This window comes from Oncorhynchus masou, unplaced genomic scaffold (genome assembly GCF_036934945.1).
Source record: "Oncorhynchus masou masou isolate Uvic2021 unplaced genomic scaffold, UVic_Omas_1.1 unplaced_scaffold_540, whole genome shotgun sequence".
In the NCBI taxonomy this organism is placed as follows: domain Eukaryota; kingdom Metazoa; phylum Chordata; class Actinopteri; order Salmoniformes; family Salmonidae; genus Oncorhynchus; species Oncorhynchus masou.
In genome coordinates this window covers 295,119-319,161 of record NW_027011812.1, presented here as the reverse complement: position 1 = coordinate 319,161, position 24,043 = coordinate 295,119, and the positions used below count along the sequence as shown (strand labels likewise).

Sequence of the window (24,043 nt, the reverse complement as noted above, 5' to 3'; positions counted from 1 at the left end):
GACCTGGCTGCAGAATGTTGACCTGGCTGCAGAATGTTCCCCAGGCTGCAGAATGTTGACCTGGCTGCAGAATGCTGACCTGGCTGCAGAATGCTGACCTGGCTGCAGAATGCTGACCTGGCTGCAGAATGCTCACCTGGCTGCAGAATGTTCACCTGGCTGCAGAATGTTCACGTGGCTGCATAATGCTGACCTGGCTGCAGAATGTTGACCTGGCTGCAGAATGTTGACCTGGCTGCAGAATGTTGACCTGGCTGCAGAATGTTGACATGGCTGCAAAATGTTGACATGGCTGCAAAATGTTGACATGGCTGCAGAATGCTGACCTGGCTGCAGAATGTTGACCTGGCTGCAGAATGTTGACCTGGCTGCAGAATGTTGACCTGGCTGCAGAATGTTCCCCAGGCTGCAGAATGTTGACCTGGCTGCAGAATGTTGACCTGGCTGCAGAATGCTGACCTGGCTGCAGAATGCTCACCTGGCTGCAGAATGTTCACCTGGCTGCAGAATGTTCACCTGGCTGCAGAATGTTCACGTGGCTGCAGAATGTTCACGTGGCTGCAGAATGTTCACGTGGCTGCAGAATGTTCACGTGGCTGCAGAATGTTCACGTGGCTGCAGAATGTTCACGTGGCTGCAGAATGTTCACGTGGCTGCAGAATGTTCACGTGGCTGCAGAATGTTCACGTGGCTGCAGAATGTTCACGTGGCTGCAGAATGTTCACGTGGCTGCAGAATGTTCACGTGGCTGCAGAATGTTCACGTGGCTGCAGAATGTTCACGTGGCTGCAGAATGTTCACGTGGCTGCAGAATGTTCACGTGGCTGCAGAATGTTCACGTGGCTGCAGAATGTTCACGTGGCTGCAGAATGTTCACGTGGCTGCAGAATGTTCACGTGGCTGCAGAATGTTCACGTGGCTGCAGAATGTTCACCTGGCTGCAGAATGTTCACCTGGCTGCAGAATGTTGACGTGGCTGCAAAATGTTGACATGGCTGCAGAATGTTGACATGGCTGCAGAATGTTGACATGGCTGCAGAATGTTGACATGGCTGCGGAATGTTGACATGGCTGCAGAATGTTGACATTACATTTACATTTAAGTCATTTAGCAGACGCTCTTATCCAGAGCGACTTACAAATTGGTGAATTCACCTTCTGACATCAGTGGAACAGCCACTTTACAATAGTGCATCTAAATCATTTAAGGGGGGGGGGTGAGAAGGATTACTTTATCCTATCCTAGGTATTCCTTGAAGAGGAATGTTGACATGGCTGCAGAATGTTGACATGGCTGCAGAATGTTGACATGGCTGCAGAATGTTGACATGGCTGCAGAATGTTGACATGGCTGCAAAATGTTGACATGGCTGCAAAATGTTGACATGGCTGCAAAATGTTGACATGGCTGCAAAATGTTGACATGGCTGCAAAATGTTGACATGGCTGCAAAATGTTGACATGGCTGCAAAATGTTGACATGGCTGCAGAATGTTGACATGGCTGCAGAATGTTCACCAGGCTGCAGAATGTTCACCAGGCTGCAGAATGTTCACCAGGCTGCAGAATGTTCACCAGGCTGCAGAATGTTCACCAGGCTGCAGAATGTTCACCAGGCTGCAGAATGTTCACCAGGCTGCAGAATGTTCACCAGGCTGCAGAATGTTCACCAGGCTGCAGAATGTTCACCAGGCTGCAAAATGTTCACCAGGCTGCAAAATGTTCACCAGGCTGCAAAATGTTCACCAGGCTGCAAAATGTTCACCAGGCTGCAAAATGTTCACCAGGCTGCAAAATGTTCACCAGGCTGCAAAATGTTCACCAGGCTGCAAAATGTTCACCAGGCTGCAGAATGTTCCCCAGGCTGCAGAATGTTCACCAGGCTGCAAAATGTTCACCAGGCTGCAAAATGTTCACCAGCCTCTTAGCACATCACATCTGGCTTAAAAACTACTGCCACTGTCTGCATAACTTTTGAGAATTGCGACACTTATTGGAAGCAAAAGATGCTCTACAGAGATGGACTCCACTCGAACCTTCTAGGAGCCTGGAGCCTCTCTTCACATTTCAAGGCCGCGTTAAGATATTGACTAAGAGACAGTCCAAGCACCGCTCCTGAGTGGTGCAGCGGTCTAAGGCACTGCATCTCAGTGCTAAAAGCGTCTCTACAGACCCTGGTTTGATCCTGGGCTGTATTACAACCCGGACGTGATCGAGAGTCCCATGGGGAGGTGCACAATTGGTCCAGCATCGTCTGGGTTAGGGTTTGGCCGGGGGAGGCCATCATTGTAAAAGAAGAATTTCTGACTTGCCTAGTTAAATAAAGGTTGCATAATATAAGTTATAAACTGCTGAGGTAATACCTCCCATCCTTTCTAAGCATTATTGTCCAACTGTTGTTTATACTGCCAGGGTTGTTGTCAGTTGTAATTGTTTACCCTAATGTTAGCTCAAAACAGAAGCCCACTGTGGTCTGCTCACCCGGTGCTATTAGTTAAAATGCTAAATTTGTTTGGGGAAAAATGTATCCATAACTGTTACAGGGTTCTACCGTCCTCCCTAGGCTAAGCTTTGGGAACTCGAGGAGTTAACAAGTTTGTTGTCTTCTTTTATTACATCAGAAGTTATTATCCTGGGTGACATAAATTATGATTGGGAAATGCAGACAATCTAGAAGCTGTGTAATAATCTAAACCTAACCCAGCAGGTGACTAAGCCTACATTAGTGACCATTGCCCAGGTGTTTGTGTTAGAGATGTGATAATACCAAAATCGGAGCCTCGTGTCGTAACAACAAGGAACTTTAAAATCTTCAGTCAACAAGCTTTTTTACATGATCTTTATTTTAGTGATCTTGATTTTATCTCTGCTATCCATGAACATGATTTAGATTTCAGCCTTTATGCAGATGTCTTCAATACTTTGGTGGATAATTATGCTCCCTTCCTGAAATTAAAGGTTAACAGTAGATGGAATGCCTGGTACACTCCGGAATGATGAGAAGTCATTCATACATGAGATGGTGCTGGGGTCAAGGCCAGGAACACAAGGCCTGGACTGGCAAGCTTTTAAGCAACGGAGGAATCATTGTGTGAGACAAATCAGAGGCTGATTATTATGCAACCACTCCTGCGGATTGTAATGGAGACCCGGCTAAATTCTGGAAAACTGTCAAATACCTGAAGGGTTTGTTCTGCTCTGTGCCACAACAGATTAACTCAGAGGGTCATGAATTAATGCAGGGTCATGAAACGATGCTCCTATGTGTAACAGTATAACTTTAGTCCGTCCCCTCGCCCCTACCCGGGCTCGAACCAGGGACTCTCTGCACACAGACAACAGTCACCCACGAAGCATCGTTAACCATCGCTCAACAAAAGCCGCGGCCCTTGCAGAGCAAGGGGAACCACTACTTCAAGGTCTCAGAGCAAGTGATGTCATCGATTGAAATGTTATTAGCACGCACCACCGCTAACTAGCCATTTCACATCGGTTACATATGGTTCTAACCATGAACTTAGCTTTAAGATGCTTTGGGGAAACCGGGCCCTGGTCAATTTGACCCCAACAATAATATACCATGATTCGTTTTATTGGTTGGTACAAATGTCCCCACTGTAAAGCACCAGGCAGCTACTGGCTTTGTGTGCCTTCACAGTGACTCAGTTCCTCATGTTATGTTCCCCCCCTGCCAAATAGCTTCTGGTTGCACCCGGTGTCCAGAAGCAGCCCGGTCGGGGGCAGCACAGCAGGAAGAAACCATGTTACAGATGGAAGTATCCATTAGAAATGTAGAAAGAGGGGAGATCTAAAGATGCAACAACTATCATGGGTTGTTAGGGGAGATCTAAAGAAGCAACAACTACCATGGGTTGTTAGGGGAGATCTACAGATACAACAACTATCATGGGTTGTTAGGGGAGATCTAAAGATGCAACAACTATCATGGGTTGTTAGGGGAGATCTAAAGAAGCAACAACTACCATGGGTTGTTAGGGGAGATCTACAGATACAACAACTACCATGGGTTGTTAGGGGAGATCTAAAGAAGCAACAACTACCATGGGTTGCTGAAATTACCAGGATTATCAACAACTATCATGGGTTGTTACGATGGATCTAAAGATACAACTACCATGGGTTGCTGATATAACCAGGATAATGTCTTTGGCTGCTGGACAACGAAAGAAAGTTTATTTGGAAACCAATAGAACATGATAGAAATGCTGGTATTTGTATTTATTATGGATCCCTGCTGCCAAAGCAGCAGCTTCTCTTCCTGGGGTCCAGCAAACAATGTGTGCCCTCAGGCCCCTACCGGTTTCAATGGCCACAGAGGAAGTGTTTCTACAAATCATTCCCTCAAAAGTTCTATGGTCTGATTTGGCTAGGTTATTTTGAAACAAGGTAGGACATGCCTCATTAAAATGACAAACTCCAGGTTTAAAAAAATTAAATTTATGGTTAAATATTTTCAAAATACGTACTGCCTCCGCTCATATGGTGCCGGAGAATGTCAACAGAATCAAGCCTTCAGACGTTAATGGTCCTACATTATATCTGTCAAACATGACTGGCCTTTAGACTGTCTTTATGTATTTAAAAGTGTGTTTACCTCTCCTGCCTCATGTCAGCATCAGTGTGGACGTATCACATAGGCTACACTTTGAGATCTAGGCTAATTGGGCTCCCGAGTGAGAAGATGGCGCAGGAAGAAATGCCAGCAGTTTTACCGGCGCCTAACCAACTGTGCTATTATGTGTTTTTTACATTTACATTACATTTAAGTCATTTAGCAGACGCTCTTATCCAGAGCGACTTACAAATTGGTGAATTCACCTTTACACGCTTTAGTTGTAACTAATTTTGTACATAATGTTTCTGACACCGTATTTTACGGCAAAAAAGAGCTTCTGGATATCAGGACAGTGATGACTCACCTCAGATTAGACAAAGAGCTTCTGGATATCGGGACAGTGATGACTCACCTCAGATTAGACAAAGAGCTTCTGGATATCAGGACAGTGATAACTCACCTCAGATTAGACAAAGAGCTTCTGGATATCGGGACAGTGATGACTCACCTCAGATTAGACAAAGAGCTTCTGGATATCAGGACAGTGATGACTCACCTCAGATTAGACAAAGAGCTTCTGGATATCAGGACAGTGATGACTCACCTCAGATTAGACAAAGGGCTTCTGGATATCGAGACAGTGATGACTCACCTCAGATTAGACAAAGAGCTTCTGGATATCGGGACAGTGATGACTCACCTCAGATTAGACAAAGAGCTTCTGGATATCGAGACAGTGATGACTCACCTCAGATTAGACAAAGGGCTTCTGGATATCGAGACAGTGATGACTCACCTCAGATTAGACAAAGGGCTTCTGGATATCGAGACAGTGATGACTCACCTCAGATTAGACAAAGGGCTTCTGGATATCGAGACAGTGATGACTCACCTCAGATTAGACAAAGGGCTTCTGGATATCGAGACAGTGATGACTCACCTCAGATTAGACAAAGAGCTTCTGGATATCGAGACAGTGATGACTCACCTCAGATTAGACAAAGATTTTTCTTCAACAAGCAGGACGCACAGGATGTACTTCAGACACTCGACAAGGATCCCCATCAGAGAAAGAGACGCAGGTATAGAGGACACAGGCCTGGGGCCTGGTAAGGATCCCCATCAGAGAAAGAGACGCAGGTAGAGAGGACACAGGCCTGGGGGCCTGGTAAGGATCCCCATCAGAGAAAGAGACGCAGGTATAGAGGACACAGGCCTGGGGGCCTGGTAAGGATCCCCATCAGAGAAAGAGACGCAGGTATAGAGGACACAGGCCTGGGGGCCTGGTAAGTATCCCCATCAGCGAAAGAGACGCAGGTATAGAGGACACAGGCCTGGGGGCCTGGTAAGGATCCCCATCAGAGAAAGAGACGCAGGTATAGAGGACACAGGCCTGGGGGCCTGGTAAGGATCCCCATCAGAGAAAGAGACGCAGGTATAGAGGACACAGGCCTGGGGGCCTGGTAAGGATCCCCATCAGAGAAAGAGACGCAGGTATAGAGGACACAGGCCTGGGGCCTGGTAAGGATCCCCATCAGATAAAGAGACGCGGGTATAGAGAACACAGGCCTGGGGGCTTGGTAAGGATCCCCATCAGAGAAAGAGACGCAGGTAGAGAGGACACAGGCCTGGGGGCCTGGTAAGGATCCCCATCAGAGAAAGAGACGCAGGTAGAGAGGACACAGGCCTGGGGGCCTGGTAAGGATCCGCCGACAGCGAGAGGGAAATCTGCCTTTATCAACAATATTACTTGCCAATGGACAATACATTTGGACAATCAATTAGACGAGGTACGATCAGGAATATCCTACCAACGGGACATCAAAAACTGTAATATCTTATGTTTCACCGAATCGTGGCTGAATGTCGACATGGACATTCAGCTGGCGGGATTTACGCTGCACCGGCTAGATAGAGCAGCACACTCCGGGTAAGACGAGGGGGAGAGATCTGTGTACATTTGTAAACAACAGCTGGTGCACAAAATCTAAGGAAGTCTCTAGATTTTGCTCGCCTGAAGTAGAGTATCTCATGATAAACTGTAGACCACACAATTTGCCAAGAGAGTTTTCATCTAGATTTTTTGAGGCTGTTTATTTTCCACCACAGGTGGAAGCTTGACTCTAAGACTGCAATCAGTCAGTAATAGAAGGAAATAGGCAAACAGGAAAAATCTCACCCAGAGTTGTCACTCCTAGCGGCAGGGGACTTTAATACAGGAAAACCGAAATCAGTCTTACCTAAATTCTATCAGCATGTTAAATGTGCAACCAGAGGGGAAAAAAAAACTCTAAACCACCTTTACACCACATACAGAGACGCATACAAAGCTCTCCCTCGCCCCCCATTTGGCAAATCTGACCATAATTCCATCCTCCTGATTCATGCTTACAAACAAAAACTAAAGCAGGAAGTACCAGTAACTCGGTCAATAAAGAAGATGACCCAGATACTAAGCCACGGGACTGTTTGGCTAGCACAGACTGGAATATGTTCCGGATTCCTCCAATATGTTCCGGATTCCTCCAACATTGAGGAGTACACCACATCCGTGACTGGCTTCATCAAGAAGTGCATCAATGACGTCCTCCCCACTGTACGTACATAACCCAACCAGAAGCCATGGATTACAGGCAACATCCGCTCTGAGCTAAAGGGAAGAGCTGCCGCCTTCAAGGAGCGTGACTAACCAGGAAGCTTATAAGAAATGCCACTACGCCCTCAGACGAACCATCAAACAGGCAAAGCGCCAATACAGGACTAAGATTGAGTCGTACTAAACCAGCTCCGACGCTCATCAGATGTGGAACGGTTTGCAAACTATTACAGACTACAAAGGGAAGAACAGCCGTGAGCTGACCAGTGACACAAGCCTACCAGACGAGCTAAATCACTTCTATGCTCGCGTCGGGGCAAGCAATACTGATGCATGCATGAGAGCATCAGCTGTTCTGGATGACTGTGTGATCACGCTCTCCGTAGCTGATGTGAGTAAACAGGTCAACATTCACAAGGCTGTGGGGCCAGAGGGATTACCATGACGTGTGCTCCGTGCATGTGCTGACCAATTGGCAGGTGTCTTCACAGACATTTTCAACACGTCCCTGATTGAGTCTGTAAAACCAACATGTTTCAAGCAGAACACCATAGTCCCTGTACCCAAGAACACTAAGGTAACCTGCCTAAATGACTACAGACCCGTAGCACTCACGTCCGTAGCCATGAAGTACTTTGAAAGGCTGGTCATGGCTCACAACACCATTATTCCAGAAACCCTAGACCCACTCCAATTTGCATACCGCTCAAACAGATGCACAGATGATGCAGTCTCTATTGCACTCCACACCTCCCTTTCACACCTGGACTAAAGGAACACCTACGTGAGAATGCTATTCATTGACTACAGTTCAGCGTTCAACACCATAGTGCCATTACTATTATTTGACCATGCTGGTCATTTATGAACATTTGAACATCTTGGCCATGTTCTGTTATAATCTCCACCCGGCACAGTCAGAAGAGGACTGGCCACCCCTCATAGCCTGGTTCCTCTCTAGGTTTCTACCTAGGATTTGGCCTTTATAGGGAGTTTTTCCTAGCCACTGTGCTTCTACACCTGCATTGCTTGCTGTTTGGGGTTTTAGGCTGGGTTTCTGTACGCACTTTGATATATCAGCTGATGTAAGGGCTATATAAATGCATTTGATCAAAGCTCATTACTAAGCTAAGGACTCTGGGACTAAACACACAGGACCCTCTGCAACTGGTAAGGTGGTAAGGGTAGGTGGTAAGGGTAGGTAACAACACACAAGGCACGACTCCAACACCATCATTAAGTTGCAGACGACAATGACAATGACAAGACAATCTATAGGGTGGAGGTCAGAGACCTGGCAGGGTGGTGCCAGAATAACAACGTATCCCTCAACTCCCCCAAAAGGCGGGCCGAACACGCCCCCATTCTCATTGACGGGGCTGTAATGGAGCAAGTTGAGAGCTTCAAGTTCCTTGGTGTCCACATCACCAACAAACTAGAATGGTCCAAACACACTAAGATAGTCGCGAATAGGCCACAACAAAGCCTATTCCCCCTCAGGAAACTAAAAAGATTTGGCATGGGTCCTCAGATTACTCAATGAGCTGTATAAGGCCATAAACAAACAAGACAATTCTCATCCAGAGGTGGCGCTCCTAGTAGCCGGAGACTAATGCAGGAAAACTGAAATCCATCTTAACTAATTTATACCAGCATGTCACGTGCAACTAGAGCTGAAAAAACTGAATCACATTTACTCCACACAATGGACTGACTATCACAGTGCTACTTCATATTAACTTCCAGTGTAGTGACTGACTATCACAGTGCTACTTCATATTAACTTCCAGTGTAGTGACTGACTATCACAGTGCTACTTCATATTAACTTCCAGTGTAGTGACTGACTATCACAGTGCTACTTCATATTAACTTCCAGTGTAGTGACTGACTATCACAGTGCTACTTCATATTAACTTCCAGTGTAGTGACTGACTATCACAGTGCTACTTCATATTAACTTCCAGTGTAGTGACTGACTATCACAGTGCTACTTCATATTAACTTCCAGTGTAGTGACTGACTATCACAGTGCTACTTCATATTAACTTCCAGTGTAGTGACTGACTATCACAGTGCTACTTCATATTAACTTCCAGTGTAGTGACTGACTATCACAGTGCTACTTCATATTAACTTCCAGTGTAGTGACTGACTATCACAGTGCTACTTCATATTAACTTCCAGTGTAGTGACTGACTATCACAGTGCTACTTCATATTAACTTCCAGTGTAGTGACTGACTATCACAGTGCTACTTCATATTAACTTCCAGTGTAGTGACTGACTATCACAGTGCTACTTCATATTAACTTCCAGTGTAGTGACTGACTATCACAGTGCTACTTCATATTAACTTCCAGTGTAGTGACTGACTATCACAGTGCTACTTCATATTAACTTCCAGTGTAGTGACTGACTATCACAGTGCTACTTCATATTAACTTCCAGTGTAGTGACTGACTATCACAGTGCTACTTCATATTAACTTCCAGTGTAGTGACTGACTATCACAGTGCTACTTCATATTAACTTCCAGTGTAGTGACTGACTATCACAGTGCTACTTCATTCCGGACGGATTTCTGCCTGCTTGAACAGCAATAGCTCAGATACACATGAAAACATTAAATGACCCCGGGAAATGACAGAAAATCACTAAGAAATGCAGAAAAACAATATAACATTAAAAATGGGTGAATATTATCTTTATTGAATCAGGGTGCAAAAATACACCGTGTTTTTAGAATGAGTGTGTGCCCTCCAATGTTAACACTTACGTTTATAATGACAGAGAACTTTCCCATTCCACTCAGGATGTTGTACCAGATTCCTGCAGAGAGAACAGAGTTGTGAGAGAAGAATGGAGGGGTGTGGATCTGTGTGTGGACATGCGTCTTTGCGTGCAAGCGTGTGTGTTACCGATGTCTTTGGCTTGGACAGCGTCCGGTCGTCGCAGCTCGGTGACAAACTTCTTGGCATCGAGGCGGATCTCGATCACGTTGTTGAGAAGAGCGAAGAGAGGAGCCAGAGGGAACGATGCGACAAACAGAGAAACAAAACCAAACTGGATAACTGGGGAGAGAACACACACAGAGTGTTAGTTGAGAGGAACAACATGAGGAAGTGTATGGAACAAGTCATTATCTTATCTGGTAGTCCTCTACAACACACCAACAAACAGCTGGAGGGCAGGGGACCCACCCCAGAGTTCAGGACCTAGCAGGGGACCCACCCCAGAGTTCAGGACCTAGCAGGGAACCCACCCCAGAGTTCAGGACCTAGCAGGGAACCCACCCCAGAGTTCAGGACCTAGCAGGGGACCCACCCCAGAGTTCAGGACCTAGCAGGGGACCCACCACAGAGTTCAGGACCTAGCAGGTGACCCACCTGTCCAGGTAACAGGGAGAGAGTGGCAGGGTGGTATGGTCTCTGTCCAGGTAACAGGGTGGTATGGTCTCTGTCCAGGTAACAGGGTGGTATGGTCTCTGTCCAGGTAACAGGGTGGTATGGTCTCTGTCCAGGTAACAGGGTGGTATGGTCTCTGTCCAGGTAACAGGGTGGTATGGTCTCTGTCCAGGTAACAGGGTGGTATGGTCTCTGTCCAGGTAACAGGGTGGTATGGTCTCTGTCCAGGTAACAGGGTGGTATGGTCTCTGTCCAGGTAACAGAGGGTGGTATGGTCTCTGTCCAGGTAACAGGGTGGTATGGTCTCTGTCCAGGTAACAGGGTGGTATGGTCTCTGTCCAGGTAACAGGGTGGTATGGTCTCTGTCCAGGTAACAGGGTGGTATGGCCTCTGTCCCGGTAACAGGGTGGTATGGCCTCTGTCCCGGTAACAGGGTGGTATGGCCTCTGTCCCGGTAACAGGGTGGTATGGCCTCTGTCCCGGTAACAGGGTGGTATGGCCTCTGTCCCGGTAACAGGGTGGTATGGCCTCTGTCCCGGTAACAGGGTGGTATGGCCTCTGTCCCGGTAACAGGGTGGTATGGCCTCTGTCCCGGTAACAGGGTGGTATGGCCTCTGTCCCGGTAACAGGGTGGTATGGCCTCTGTCCCGGTAACAGGGTGGTATGGCCTCTGTCCCGGTAACAGGGTGGTATGGCCTCTGTCCCGGTAACAGGGTGGTATGGCCTCTGTCCAGGTAACAGGGTGGTATGGTCTCTGTCCAGGTAACAGGGTGGTATGGTCTCTGTCCAGGTAACAGGGTGGTATGGTCTCTGTCCAGGTAACAGGGTGGTATGGTCTCTGTCCAGGTAACAGGGTGGTATGGTCTCTGTCCAGGTAACAGGGTGGTATGGTCTCTGTCCAGGTAACAGGGTGGTATGGTCTCTGTCCAGGTATCAGGGAGAGAGAGGCAGGGTGGTATGGTCCAGGTGTCTAGTTAACTACCTGACCTCCTCACCTCTGTTATCTACTGTTACTATATACTCACTCATCTCCATGTACTCGGGGGTCAGTCCTTCAAAGGGGACCAGGGTGTAGTCGAGGTTCCACTGTTGAGGAGGTCTGGCACGCTGCTCCTCTCTCTCCTCCAATGAAATCCCCTTACCCTTCCATGCTCGGATTAACTTCTTCAACTTACTGACGAGGGAGAGCGAGAAGGGAGGAAGAGATGGAGAGAGAAAAGGAAAGATGGAGTCAGAGAGAAAGAGAATCATGAAACTCGATGACACCAAGACACTATAGGACACTATAGGACACAATAGGACACTATAAGCTGCTATGCGCCCCAGTGAAGCAGCACAGAGTAATGGAGAACATCCTAACATTAAAAAAGATGCTATGAACCACTATGAGCCACTATGAGCCACTATGAGCCACTACGAGCCCCAGTGAGAAAGCACAGAGTAGTAGAGAACGTCCAAACATTAAAAAAGATGCTATGAACCACTATGAGCCACAATGAGCCACTAGGAGCCACTAGGAGCCACTAGGAGCCCCAGTAAATCAGCACAGAGTAGTAGAGAACGTCCTAACATTAAAATATTAAATGAGCCACAATGAGCCACTATGAACCACTAGGAGCCACTATGAACCACTAGGAGCCAATATGAGCCACTACGAACCACTAGGAGCCACTATGAGCCACTATGATCTCCAGTGAAGCAGCACAGAGTAATAGAGAACGTCCTAACATTAAAATATTAAATAAGACACTATGAGCCACTATGATCCACTATGAGCCACTATGAGTCCCAGTGAAGCAGCACAGTGTAATAGAGAACGTCCTAACATTAAAATATTAAAAAAGACACTATGAACCACTATAAACTACTATGAACCAATATGAACCACTATGAGCCACTATGAACTACTATGAACCACTATGAGCCACTATGATCCCCAGTGAAGCAGCACAGAGTAATAGAGAACGTCCGAACATTAAAATATTAAATCCCTGATATTGATGTTAGGCTCATAAAGTCAGGAGAGAAAATGTCCTTCAGCAGAATCTGATAATGGCAGATATAGAGGAGGAATGGGCAGGGCAGTGTGTGTGTACTCACGGGATGCCGATCTCAAAGACATTGTTCTGAATGAGTTGTTTCCCCACCATGATGATGCTGAGCTGAATACATAACTCTATTAAACAACCTCCAGGGGCACACTGAGAGTGAGAAAGTGAGAGAGGGGGGGGGGGGGGGGGCAGAGCCAAGAGTATGACAGAGGCCAGACAGTAAGTTGTAAGCAAGAACATTAGCGTACAAACACCCCCCTCCACTAACACCCCACACCCTCACCTCCTCCATCCGGTAGTCATTAAAAACATAGACGTAGTCTCCCGGCCTGCCTGCAAACCTGTCAACACACACACACACACACACACACACACACACACACACACACACACACACACACACACACAGCAGGGTGAGTATAATTACATAAAGGCTGTCAAAGACCTGTTCTATTCAGTATGATAGTATGGGTGTCAGTTCTGTCTCATCAAACGGTCCTACTCAGAGTAGAGTCCTGTCTGTTCACAGTTCTGTCTCATCAAACGGTCCTACTCAGAGTAGAGTCCTGTCTGTTCACAGTTCTGTCTCATCAAACGGTCCTACTCAGAGTAGAGTCCTGTCTGTTCACAGTTCTGTCTCATCAAACGGTCCTACTCAGAGTAGAGTCCTGTCTGTTCACAGTTCTGTCTCATCAAACGGTCCTACTCAGAGTAGAGTCCTGTCTGTTCACAGTTCTGTCTCAAACGGTCAACAACCCCTAACAACCGCTATCCCCACCCCCTAACCCCTAACCCAGTGTCATCTCTCCACATGTTAACCTCTAACCCCTAACCCTAACCCAGTGTCATTCATCTCTTCACATGTCAACCCCTGACCCTAACCCCAAACCCTTAACCCAGTGTCATTCATCTCTCCACATGTTAACCCCTAACCCCTAACCCCAACCCCTAACCCAGTGTCATCTCTCCACATGTTAACCTCTAACCCCTAACCCTAACCCAGTGTCATTCATCTCTCCACATGTTAACACCTAACCCCAAACCCTAACCCCTAACCCAGTGTCATTCATCTCTCCACATGTTAACCCCTAACCCCAACCCAGTGTCATTCATCTCTCCACATGTCAACCCCTAACCCCTAACCCAGTGTCATTCATCTCTCCACATGTCAACCCCTAACCCCAAACCCTAATCCCTAACCCCAACCCCTAACCCAGTGTCATTCATCTCTCCATATGTTAAGCCCTAACCCTAACCCATAACCCCAACCCCTAACCCTAACCCCTAACCCAGTGTCATTCATCTCTCCACATGTTAACCCCTAACCCCAACCCCTAACCCAGTGTCATTCATCTCTCCACATGTTAACCCCTAACCCCAACCCCTAATCCTAACCCCTAACCCAGTGTCATTCATCTCTCCATATGTTAACCCCTAACCCTAACCCATAACCCCAACCCCTAACCCCAAACCCTAACCCAGTGTCATTCATCTCTCCACATGTTAACCCCTAACCCCAACCCCTAATCCCTAACCCCAAACCCAGTGTCATTCATCTCTCCACATGTTAACCCCTAACCCCAACCCCTAACCCTAATCCCTAACCCCTAACCCAGTGTCATTCATCTCTCCACATGTTAACCCCTAACCCCAACCCCTAACCCTAATCCCTAACCCAGTGTCATTCATCTCTCCACATGTTAACCCCTAACCCCAACCCCTAACCCTAATCCCTAACCCCTATCCCAGTGTCATTCATCTCTCCACATGTTAACCCCTAACCCCAACCCCTAACCCCTAACCCAGTGTCATTCATCTCTCCACATGTTAACCCCTAACCCCAACCCCTAACCCTAATCCCTAACCCCTAACCCAGTGTCATTCATCTCTCCACATGTTAGCCCCTAACCCCAACCCCTAACCCTAATCCCTAACCCAGTGTCATTCATCTCTCCACATGTTAACCCCTAACCCCAACCCCTAACCCAGTGTCATTCATCTCTCCACATGTTAACCCCTAACCCCAACCCCTAATCCCTAACCCCTAACCCAGTGTCATTCATCTCTCCACATGTTAACCCCTAACCCCAACCCCTAACCCCTAACCCTAACCCCTAACCCAGTGTCATTCATCTCTCCACATAACCCCACGTATACATGTGTGTGTCTGTGTCGTACCGTCCCTTAAAGAAAGCTACATAGAATATGGGGGCGTAGGCGTTCATGAACTTCAGTAGAAAAGCCTTCAGAATCAGATGCTGCTCAAAGTTACTCTCTGTCCTTGGAATCTCTGGGAGAGGAGAGAGGGGGAATGGAGAGAAGAGGGATGAATAGAGGTGAAGAGAGAGTGATGGGAGAGTGATGGGAAAGAGGTGTGTTACCCAGCTACAACACTAAATAATCTGAATGTAGAGGTGTGTTACCCAGCTACAACACTTAATAATCTGAATATAGAGGTGTGTTACCCAGCTACAACATTTAATAATCTGAATGTAGAGGTGTGTTACCCAGCTACAACACTTAATAATCTGAATGTAGAGGTGTGTTACCCAGCTACAACATTTAATAATCTGAATATAGAGGTGTGTTACCCAGCTACAACACTTAATAATCTGAATGTAGATGTGTGTTACCCAGCTACAACATTTAATAATCTGAATGTAGATGTGTGTTACCCAGCTACAACACTAAATAATCTGAATGTAGAGGTGTGTTACCCAGCTACAACACTTAATAATCTGAATGTAGAGGTGTGTTACCCAGCTACAACACTAAATAATCTGAATGTAGAGGTGTGTTACCCAGCTACAACACTTAATAATCTGAATGTAGAGGTGTGTTACCCAGCTACAACACTTAATAATCTGAATGTAGAGGTGTGTTACCCAGCTACAACACTTAATAATCTGAATGTAGAGGTGTGTTACCCAGCTAAAACACTTAATAATCTGAATGTAGAGGTGTGTTACCCAGCTACAACACTAAATAATCTGAATGTAGAGGTGTGTTACCCAGCTACAACACTTAATAATCTGAATGTAGAGGTGTGTTACCCAGCTAAAACACTTAATAATCTGAATGTAGAGGTGTGTTACCCAGCTACAACACTAAATAATCTGAATGTAGAGGTGTGTTACCCAGCTACAACATTTAATAATCTGAATATAGAGGTGTGTTACCCAGCTACAACACTTAATAATCTGAATGTAGAGGTGTGTTACCCAGCTACAACATTTAATAATCTGAATGTAGAGGTGTGTTACCCAGCTACAACACTAAATAATCTGAATGTAGAGGTGTGTTACCCAGCTACAACACTTAATAATCTGAATGTAGAGGTGTGTTACCCAGCTACAACACTTAATAATCTGAATGTAGAGGTGTGTTACCCAGCTACAACACTTAATAATCTGAATGTAGAGGTGTGTTACCCAGCTAAAACACTTAATAATCTGAATGTAGAGGTGTGTTACCCAGCTACAACACTAAATAATCTGAATGTAGAGGTGTGTTACCCAGCTACAACACTTAATAATCTGAATGTAGAGGTGTGTTACCCAGCTAAAACACTTAATAATCTGAATGTAGAGGTGTGTTACCCAGCTACAACACTAAATAATCTGAATGTAGAGGTGTGTTACCCAGCTACAACATTTAATAATCTGAATGTAGATGTGTGTTACCCAGCTACAACATTTAATAATCTGAATGTAGATGTGTGTTACCCAGCTACAACACTAAATAATCTGAATGTAGAGGTGTGTTACCCAGCTACAACACTTAATAATCTGAATGTAGAGGTGTGTTACCCAGCTACAACACTAAATAATCTGAATGTAGAGGTGTGTTACCCAGCTACAACACTTAATAATCTGAATGTAGAGGTGTGTTACCCAGCTACAACATTTAATAATCTGAATGTAGATGTGTGTTACCCAGCTACAACACTTAATAATCTGAATGTAGAGGTGTGTTACCCAGCTAAAACACTTAATAATCTGAATGTAGAGGTGTGTTACCCAGCTACAACACTTAATAATCTGAATGTAGAGGTGTGTTACCCAGCTACAACACTTAATAATCTGAATGTAGAGGTGTGTTACCCAGCTAAAACACTTAATAATCTGAATGTAGAGGTGTGTTACCCAGCTCAGTGAGCCAGACGGCCACAGCTCCGTAGATCTCATCCAGTATCAGAATGACCACCAGGTTGATGATGACAGCGGTTGCCGTGACGGTGACACGCACGTTAGACTTGGTCTCCGGGTCAGGTGACATCGCCATTAGAGCGGAAACGACGATACGATACACGATCACACCGAAAACCGCAGAGAACGTCAGCCCAAACTAGGACAGAGAAACATTACTGTATTAGTCCCTCAGCCCAAACTAGGACAGAGAGACATTACTGTATTAGTCCCTCAGCCCAAACTAGGACAGAGAGACATTACTGTATTAGTCCCTCAGCCCAAACTAGGACAGAGAGACATTACTGTATTACTCCCTCAGCCCAAACTAGGACAGAGAGACATTACTGTATTAGTCCCTCAGCCCAAACTAGGACAGAGAGACATTACTGTATTAGTCCCTCAGCCCAAACTAGGACAGAGAGACATTACTGTATTAGTCCCTCAGCCCAAACTAGGACAGAGAGACATCCATTAGTCCCTCAGCAAATCTATCCAACCAAAAACTGACGCAGAAAACCTGAGCCTACGTTTCACTATGATGAATCAAATTGGAAAAAAATAAACAAACAACACCAAGAGTTATCTTTCCAAAACGGAGATGTATGGGTAAACCATTTCTTCAATCTTTTGGCCCTATAACACAGACTAAACAGCAAAACATCTAAATTATCAAATACAAATCTTAGAATCAACTATTAAAGACTACCAGAACCAAATTACTATACGACAGACCACATATTCACCCTGCACACCCTAATTGGCAAACACACAAACCAAAACAAAGGCAAAGTCTTCACATGCTTTGTTGATTTAAAAAAAGTGTTTGACTCAATTTGGCATGAGGGTCTGCTAGACAAATTGATGGAAAGCAGTTCGACATTATTAAATCCATGTACACAATCAACAAGTATGCGGTTAAAATTGGGAAAAAACACACATTTATTTCCACAGGGCCATGGGGTGAGACAGGGATGCAGCTTAAACCTCACCCTGTTCAACATATATATCAACGAATTGGCGAGGGCACTAGAACAGTCTACAGCACCCGGCCTCACCCTACTAGAATCTGAAGTCAAATGTCTACTGTTTGGTGATGATCTGGTGCTTCTGTCCCCAACCAAGGAGGGCCTACAGCAGCACCTAGATCTTCTGCACAGATTCTGTCAGACCTGGGCCCTGACAGTAAATCTCAGGAAGACAACAAAAATGGTGTTCCAAAAAAGGTAAATTTGCCAGGACCATAAATACAAATTCCATCTTGACACTGTTGCCCTAGAGCACACAAAAAAACTATACAATATTCGGCCTAAACTTCAGCGCCACAGGTAACTTCAAAGCTGTGAACGATCTGAGTGACAAGGCAAGACGTGCCTTCTATGAAATCAAAAGGAACATAAATTTGACATACCCATTAGGATCTGGCAAAAAATACTTGAATCAGTTATAGAACCCATTGCCCTTTATGGTTGTGAGGTCTGGGGTTCGCTCACCAACCAAGAATTCACAAAATGGGACAAACAACAAAAAAGATCCTCCATGTACAACGTAGAACATCAAATAATACCTGCAGAGCAGAATTAAGCAGATACCCGCTAATTATCAAAATCCAGAAAAGAGCCATTCAAATCTACAACCACCTAAAAGGAAGCGATTCCCAAACCTTCCATAACCAAGCCATCACCTACAGAGAGATGAACCTGGAGAAGAATCCCCTAAGCAAGCTGGTCCTGGGGCTCTGTTCACAAACACAAACACACCCCACAGAGCCCCAGGACAGCAACACAATTAGACCCAACCAAATCATGAGAAAACCAAAAGATAATTACTTGACATTTTGGAAAGAATACCTGACCACAGAGTGGCAGAATACCTGACCACTGTGACTGACCCAAACTTAAGGAAATATTTGACTATGTACAGCCTTGCTATTGAGAAAGGACGCCATAGGCAGACATGGCTCTCAAGAGAAGACAGGCTATGTGCACACTGCCCACAAAATGAGGTGGAAACTGAGCTGCACTTCTTAACCTCCTGCTAAATGTATGACCATATTAACATATGTTTCCCATTCCAATAAGGCCCCGAGAGAGAGAGAGAGAGAGAGAGAGAGAGAGAGAGAGAGAGAGACACGGAGAGAGGAGACAGAGGGAGAGGGACAGAGAGAGGAGACAGAGAGCGAGAGACACGGAGGGAGGAGACAGAGAGAGAGGGACAGAGAGAGGAGACAGAGAGTGAGAGACACGGAGAGAGGAGACAGAGAGAGAGACACACAGAAAGAGGGACAGAGAGACAACATCAGGCCAAACTAAAAGCAGTCACCATAAAGAGGATGGAGGAGATGTTGATGAGGTATCCAGGCAGACGGTCCCTCCAGGTCAGCTTCTCCACACCTGTCTGGGTTAGAGGTTAGAGACACATTAAGAGCACAAGCACATGTAGATTGCCATTAGAGACCAATATAGACCAGAAGAGACTGGTAGACCAGTAAAGAACAGAGAGAACAGAGAGACCAGTAGACACCAGTAGAGACCAGTAAAGAACAGAAGACAACAGAAGACAACAGAAGAGACCAGTAGACAACAGAAGAAACCAGTAGAGACCAGTAGAGAACAGAAGAGACCAGAAGATACCAGTAAAGCTCAAAATAGACCAGTAGAGGACAACAGAAGCCAATATAGACCAGTAGAAGCCAACAGAAGTCAACAGAAGCCAAGGCAGACCAGTAGACACCAGTAAAGATCAAGAAAGACCACTGAGACAGGACTGCTGTTTGACCACTAACTAATGATCCTCTGAGACAGGACTGCTGTATGTTCCTCTGAGACAGGACTGCTGTATGTTCGTCTGAGACAGGACTGCTGTATGGTCCTCTGAGACTGGACTGCTGTATGTTCCTCTGAGACAGGACTGCTGTATGTTCCTCTGAGACAGGACTGCTGTTTGACCACTAACTAATGGTCCTCTGAGACAGGACTGCTGTATGTTCCTCTGAGACAGGACTGCTGTATGTTCCTCTGAGACAGGACTGCTGTATGTTCCTCTGAGACAGGACTGCTGTTTGACCACTAACTAATGGTCCTCTGAGACAGGACTGCTATATGTTCCTCTGAGACAGGACTGCTGTATGTTCCTCTGAGACAGGACTGCTGTATGTTCCTCTGAGACAGGACTGCTGTATGTTCCTCTGAGACAGGACTGCTGTTTGACCACTAACTAATGGTCCTCTGAGACAGGACTGCTGTATGTTCCTCTGAGACAGGACTGCTGTTATGTTCCTCTGAGACGGGACTGCTGTTTGTTCCTCTGAGACAGGACTGCTGTATGTTCCTCTGAGACAGGACTGCTGTATGTTCCTCTGAGACAGGACTGCTGTTTGACCACTAACCAATGTTCCTCTGAGACAGGACTGCTGTATGTTCCTCTGAGACAGGACTGCTGTTATGTTCCTCTGAGACAGGACAGCTGTATGTTCCTCTGAGACAGGACTGCTGTTTGTTCCTCTGAGACAGGACTGCTGTTTGTTCCTCTGAGACAGGACTGCTGTTTGGTCCTCTGAGACAGGACTGCTGTTTGGTCCTCTGAGACAGGACTGCTGTTTGTTCCTCTGAGACAGGACTGCTGTTTGACCACTAACCAATGTTCCTCTGAGACAGGACTGCTGTTTGACCACTAACCAATGTTCCTCTGAGACAGGACTGCTGTTTGGTCCTCTGAGACAGGACTGCTGTATGTTCCTCTGAGACAGGACTGCTGTTTGACCACTAACCAATGTTCCTCTGAGACAGGACTGCTGTATGTTCCTCTGAGACAGGACTGCTGTATGTTCCTCTGAGACAGGACTGCTGTTTGACCACTAACCAATGTTCCTCTGAGACAGGACTGCTGTATGTTCCTCTGAGACAGGACTGCTGTATGTTCCTCTGAGACAGGACTGCTGTTTGTTCCTCTGAGACAGGACTGCTGTTTGGTCCTCTGAGACAGGAGTGCTGTTTGGTCCTCTGAGACAGGACTGCTGTTTGGTTCTCTGAGACAGGACTGCTGTTTGACCACTAACCAATGTTCCTCTGAGACAGGACTGCTGTTTGACCACTAACCAATGTTCCTCTGAGACAGGACTGCTGTTTGGTTCTCTGAGACAGGACTGCTGTTTGACCACTAACCAATGTTCCTCTGAGACAGGACTGCTGTTTGTTCCTCTGAGACAGGACTGCTGTATGGTCCTCTGAGACAGGACTGCTGTTTGTTCCTCTGAGACAGGACTGCTGTATGGTCCTCTGAGACAGGACTGCTGTATGGTCCTCTGAGACAGGACTGCTGTATGGTCCTCTGAGACAGGACTGCTGTATGGTCCTCTGAGACAGGACTGCTGTATGGTCCTCTGAGACAGGACTGCTGTTTGGTCCTCTGAGACCGGACTGCTGTTTGACCACAAACCAATGTTCCTCTGAGACAGGACTGCTGTATGATCCTCTGAGACAGGACTGCTGTTTGGTCCTCTGAGACAGGACTGCTGTATGTTCCTCTGAGACAGGACTGCTGTTTGGTCCTCTGAGACAGGACTGCTGTATGTTCCTCTGAGACAGGACTGCTGTTTCGTCCTCTGAGACAGGACTGCTCTATGTTCCTCTGAGACAGGACTGCTCTATGTTTCTCTGAGACAGGACTGCTCTATGTTCCTCTGAGACCGGACTGCTGTTTGACCACTAACCAATGTTCCTCTGAGACAGGACTGCTGTTTGACCACTAACCAATGTTCCTCTGAGACAGGACTGCTGTTTGGTCCTCTGAGACAGGACTGCTGTTTGGTCCTCTGAGACAGGACTGCTGTTTGACCACTAACCAATATTCCTCTGAGACAGGACTGCTGTTTGGTTCTCTGAGACAGGACTGCTGTTTGACCACTAACCAATGTTCCTCTGAGACAGGACTGCTGTTTGACCACTAACCAATGATCCTCTGAGACAGGACTGCTGTTTGTTCCTCTGAGACAGGACTGCTGTATGGTCCTCTGAGACAGGACTGCTGTATGATCCTCTGAGACAGGACTGCTGTTTGGTCCTCTGAGACAGGACTGCTGTTTGTTCCTCTGAGACAGGACTGCTGTTTGACCACTAATGTTCCTCTGCGACAGGACTGCTGTATGTTCCTCTGAGACCGGACTGCTGTTTGACCACAAACCAATGTTCCTCTGAGACAGCACTGCTGTATGATCCTCTGAGACAGGACTGCTGTTTGGTTCTCTGAGACAGGACTGCTGTTTGACCACTAACCAATGTTCCTCTGAGACAGGACTGCTGTTTGGTTCTCTGAGACAGGACTGCTGTTTGACCACTAACCAATGTTCCTCTGAGACAGGACTGCTGTATGGTCCTCTGAGACAGGACTGCTGTATGGTCCTCTGAGACAGGACTGCTGTTTGTTCCTCTGAGACAGGACTGCTGTATGGTCCTCTGAGACAGGACTGCTGTATGGTCCTCTGAGACAGGACTGCTGTATGGTCCTCTGAGACAGGACTGCTGTATGGTCCTCTGAGACAGGACTGCTGTATGGTCCTCTGAGACAGGACTGCTGTATGGTCCTCTGAGACAGGACTGCTGTATGTTCCTCTGAGACAGGACTGCTGTTTGACCACTAACCAATGTTCCTCTGAGACAGGACTGCTGTATGTTCCTCTGAGACAGGACTGCTCTATGTTCCTCTGAGACAGGACTGCTCTATGTTCCTCTGAGACAGGACTGCTCTATGTTCCTCTGAGACAGGACTGCTGTTTGGTCCTCTGAGACAGGACTGCTGTATGTTCCTCTGAGACAGGACTGCTGTATGTTCCTCTGAGACAGGACTGCTGTATGTTCCTCTGAGACAGGACTGCTGTTTGGTCCTCTGAGACAGGACTGCTGTTTGTTCCTCTGAGACAGGACTGCTGTATGTTCCTCTGAGACAGGACTGCTGTGTGTTCCTCTGAGACAGGACTGCTGTGTGTTCCTCTGAGACAGGACTGCTGTATGTTCCTCTGAGACAGGACTGCTGTTTGGTCCTCTGAGACAGGACTGCTGTATGTTCCTCTGAGACAGGACTGCTGTTTGACCACTAACCAATGTTCCTCTGAGACAGGACTGCTGTTTGGTCCTCTGAGACAGGACTGCTGTTTGACCACTAACCAATGTTCCTCTGAGACAGGACTGCTGTATGTTCCTCTGAGACAGGACTGCTGTTTGACCACTAACCAATGTTCCTCTGAGACAGGACTGCTGTATGATCCTCTGAGACAGGACTGCTGTTTGGTCCTCTGAGACAGGACTGCTGTATGTTCCTCTGAGACAGGACTGCTGTTTGGTCCTCTGAGACAGGACTGCTGTATGTTCCTCTGAGACAGGACTGCTGTTTCGTCCTCTGAGACAGGACTGCTCTATGTTCCTCTGAGACAGGACTGCTCTATGTTCCTCTGAGACAGGACTGCTCTATGTTCCTCTGAGACCGGACTGCTGTTTGACCACTAACCAATGTTCCTCTGAGACAGGACTGCTGTTTGACCACTAACCAATGTTCCTCTGAGACAGGACTGCTGTTTGGTCCTCTGAGACAGGACTGCTGTTTGACCACTAACCAATATTCCTCTGAGACAGGACTGCTGTTTGGTTCTCTGAGACAGGACTGCTGTTTGACCACTAACCAATGTTCCTCTGAGACAGGACTGCTGTTTGACCACTAACCAATGTTCCTCTGAGACAGGACTGCTGTATGGTCCTCTGAGACAGGACTGCTGTTTGTTCCTCTGAGACAGGACTGCTGTATGGTCCTCTGAGACAGGACTGCTGTATGATCCTCTGAGACAGGACTGCTGTTTGGTCCTCTGAGACAGGACTGCTGTTTGACCACTAATGTTCCTCTGCGACAGGACTGCTGTATGTTCCTCTGAGACCGGACTGCTGTTTGACCACAAACCAATGTTCCTCTGAGACAGGACTGCTGTATGATCCTCTGAGACAGGACTGCTGTTTGGTTCTCTGAGACAGGACTGCTGTTTGACCACTAACCAATGTTCCTCTGAGACAGGACTGCTGTTTGACCACTAACCAATGTTCCTCTGAGACAGGACTGCTGTTTGGTTCTCTGAGACAGGACTGCTGTTTGACCACTAACCAATGTTCCTCTGAGACAGGACTGCTGTTTGTTCCTCTGAGACAGGACTGCTGTATGGTCCTCTGAGACAGGACTGCTGTATGG

At 46.6% G+C, this 24,043-nt stretch overlaps 1 protein-coding gene across 1 annotated transcript in view; it reads right to left on the bottom strand.

Moving 5' to 3' along the window:
* LOC135535983 (anoctamin-1-like) overlaps positions 1-24,043 on the bottom strand; it is a 153,389-nt gene that overhangs the window by 31,087 nt on the left and 98,259 nt on the right. Inside the window, exons 17-24 of the mRNA XM_064962385.1 lie at positions 19,139-19,213; positions 16,775-16,976; positions 14,808-14,919; positions 12,913-12,970; positions 12,679-12,779; positions 11,604-11,752; positions 10,093-10,245; positions 9,951-10,003 (exon numbers count right to left, since the gene is read on the bottom strand). Of these exons, the coding sequence (XP_064818457.1) occupies positions 9,951-10,003; positions 10,093-10,245; positions 11,604-11,752; positions 12,679-12,779; positions 12,913-12,970; positions 14,808-14,919; positions 16,775-16,976; positions 19,139-19,213 (903 nt within the window). The remainder of the gene's footprint in view (positions 1-9,950; positions 10,004-10,092; positions 10,246-11,603; positions 11,753-12,678; positions 12,780-12,912; positions 12,971-14,807; positions 14,920-16,774; positions 16,977-19,138; positions 19,214-24,043) is intronic.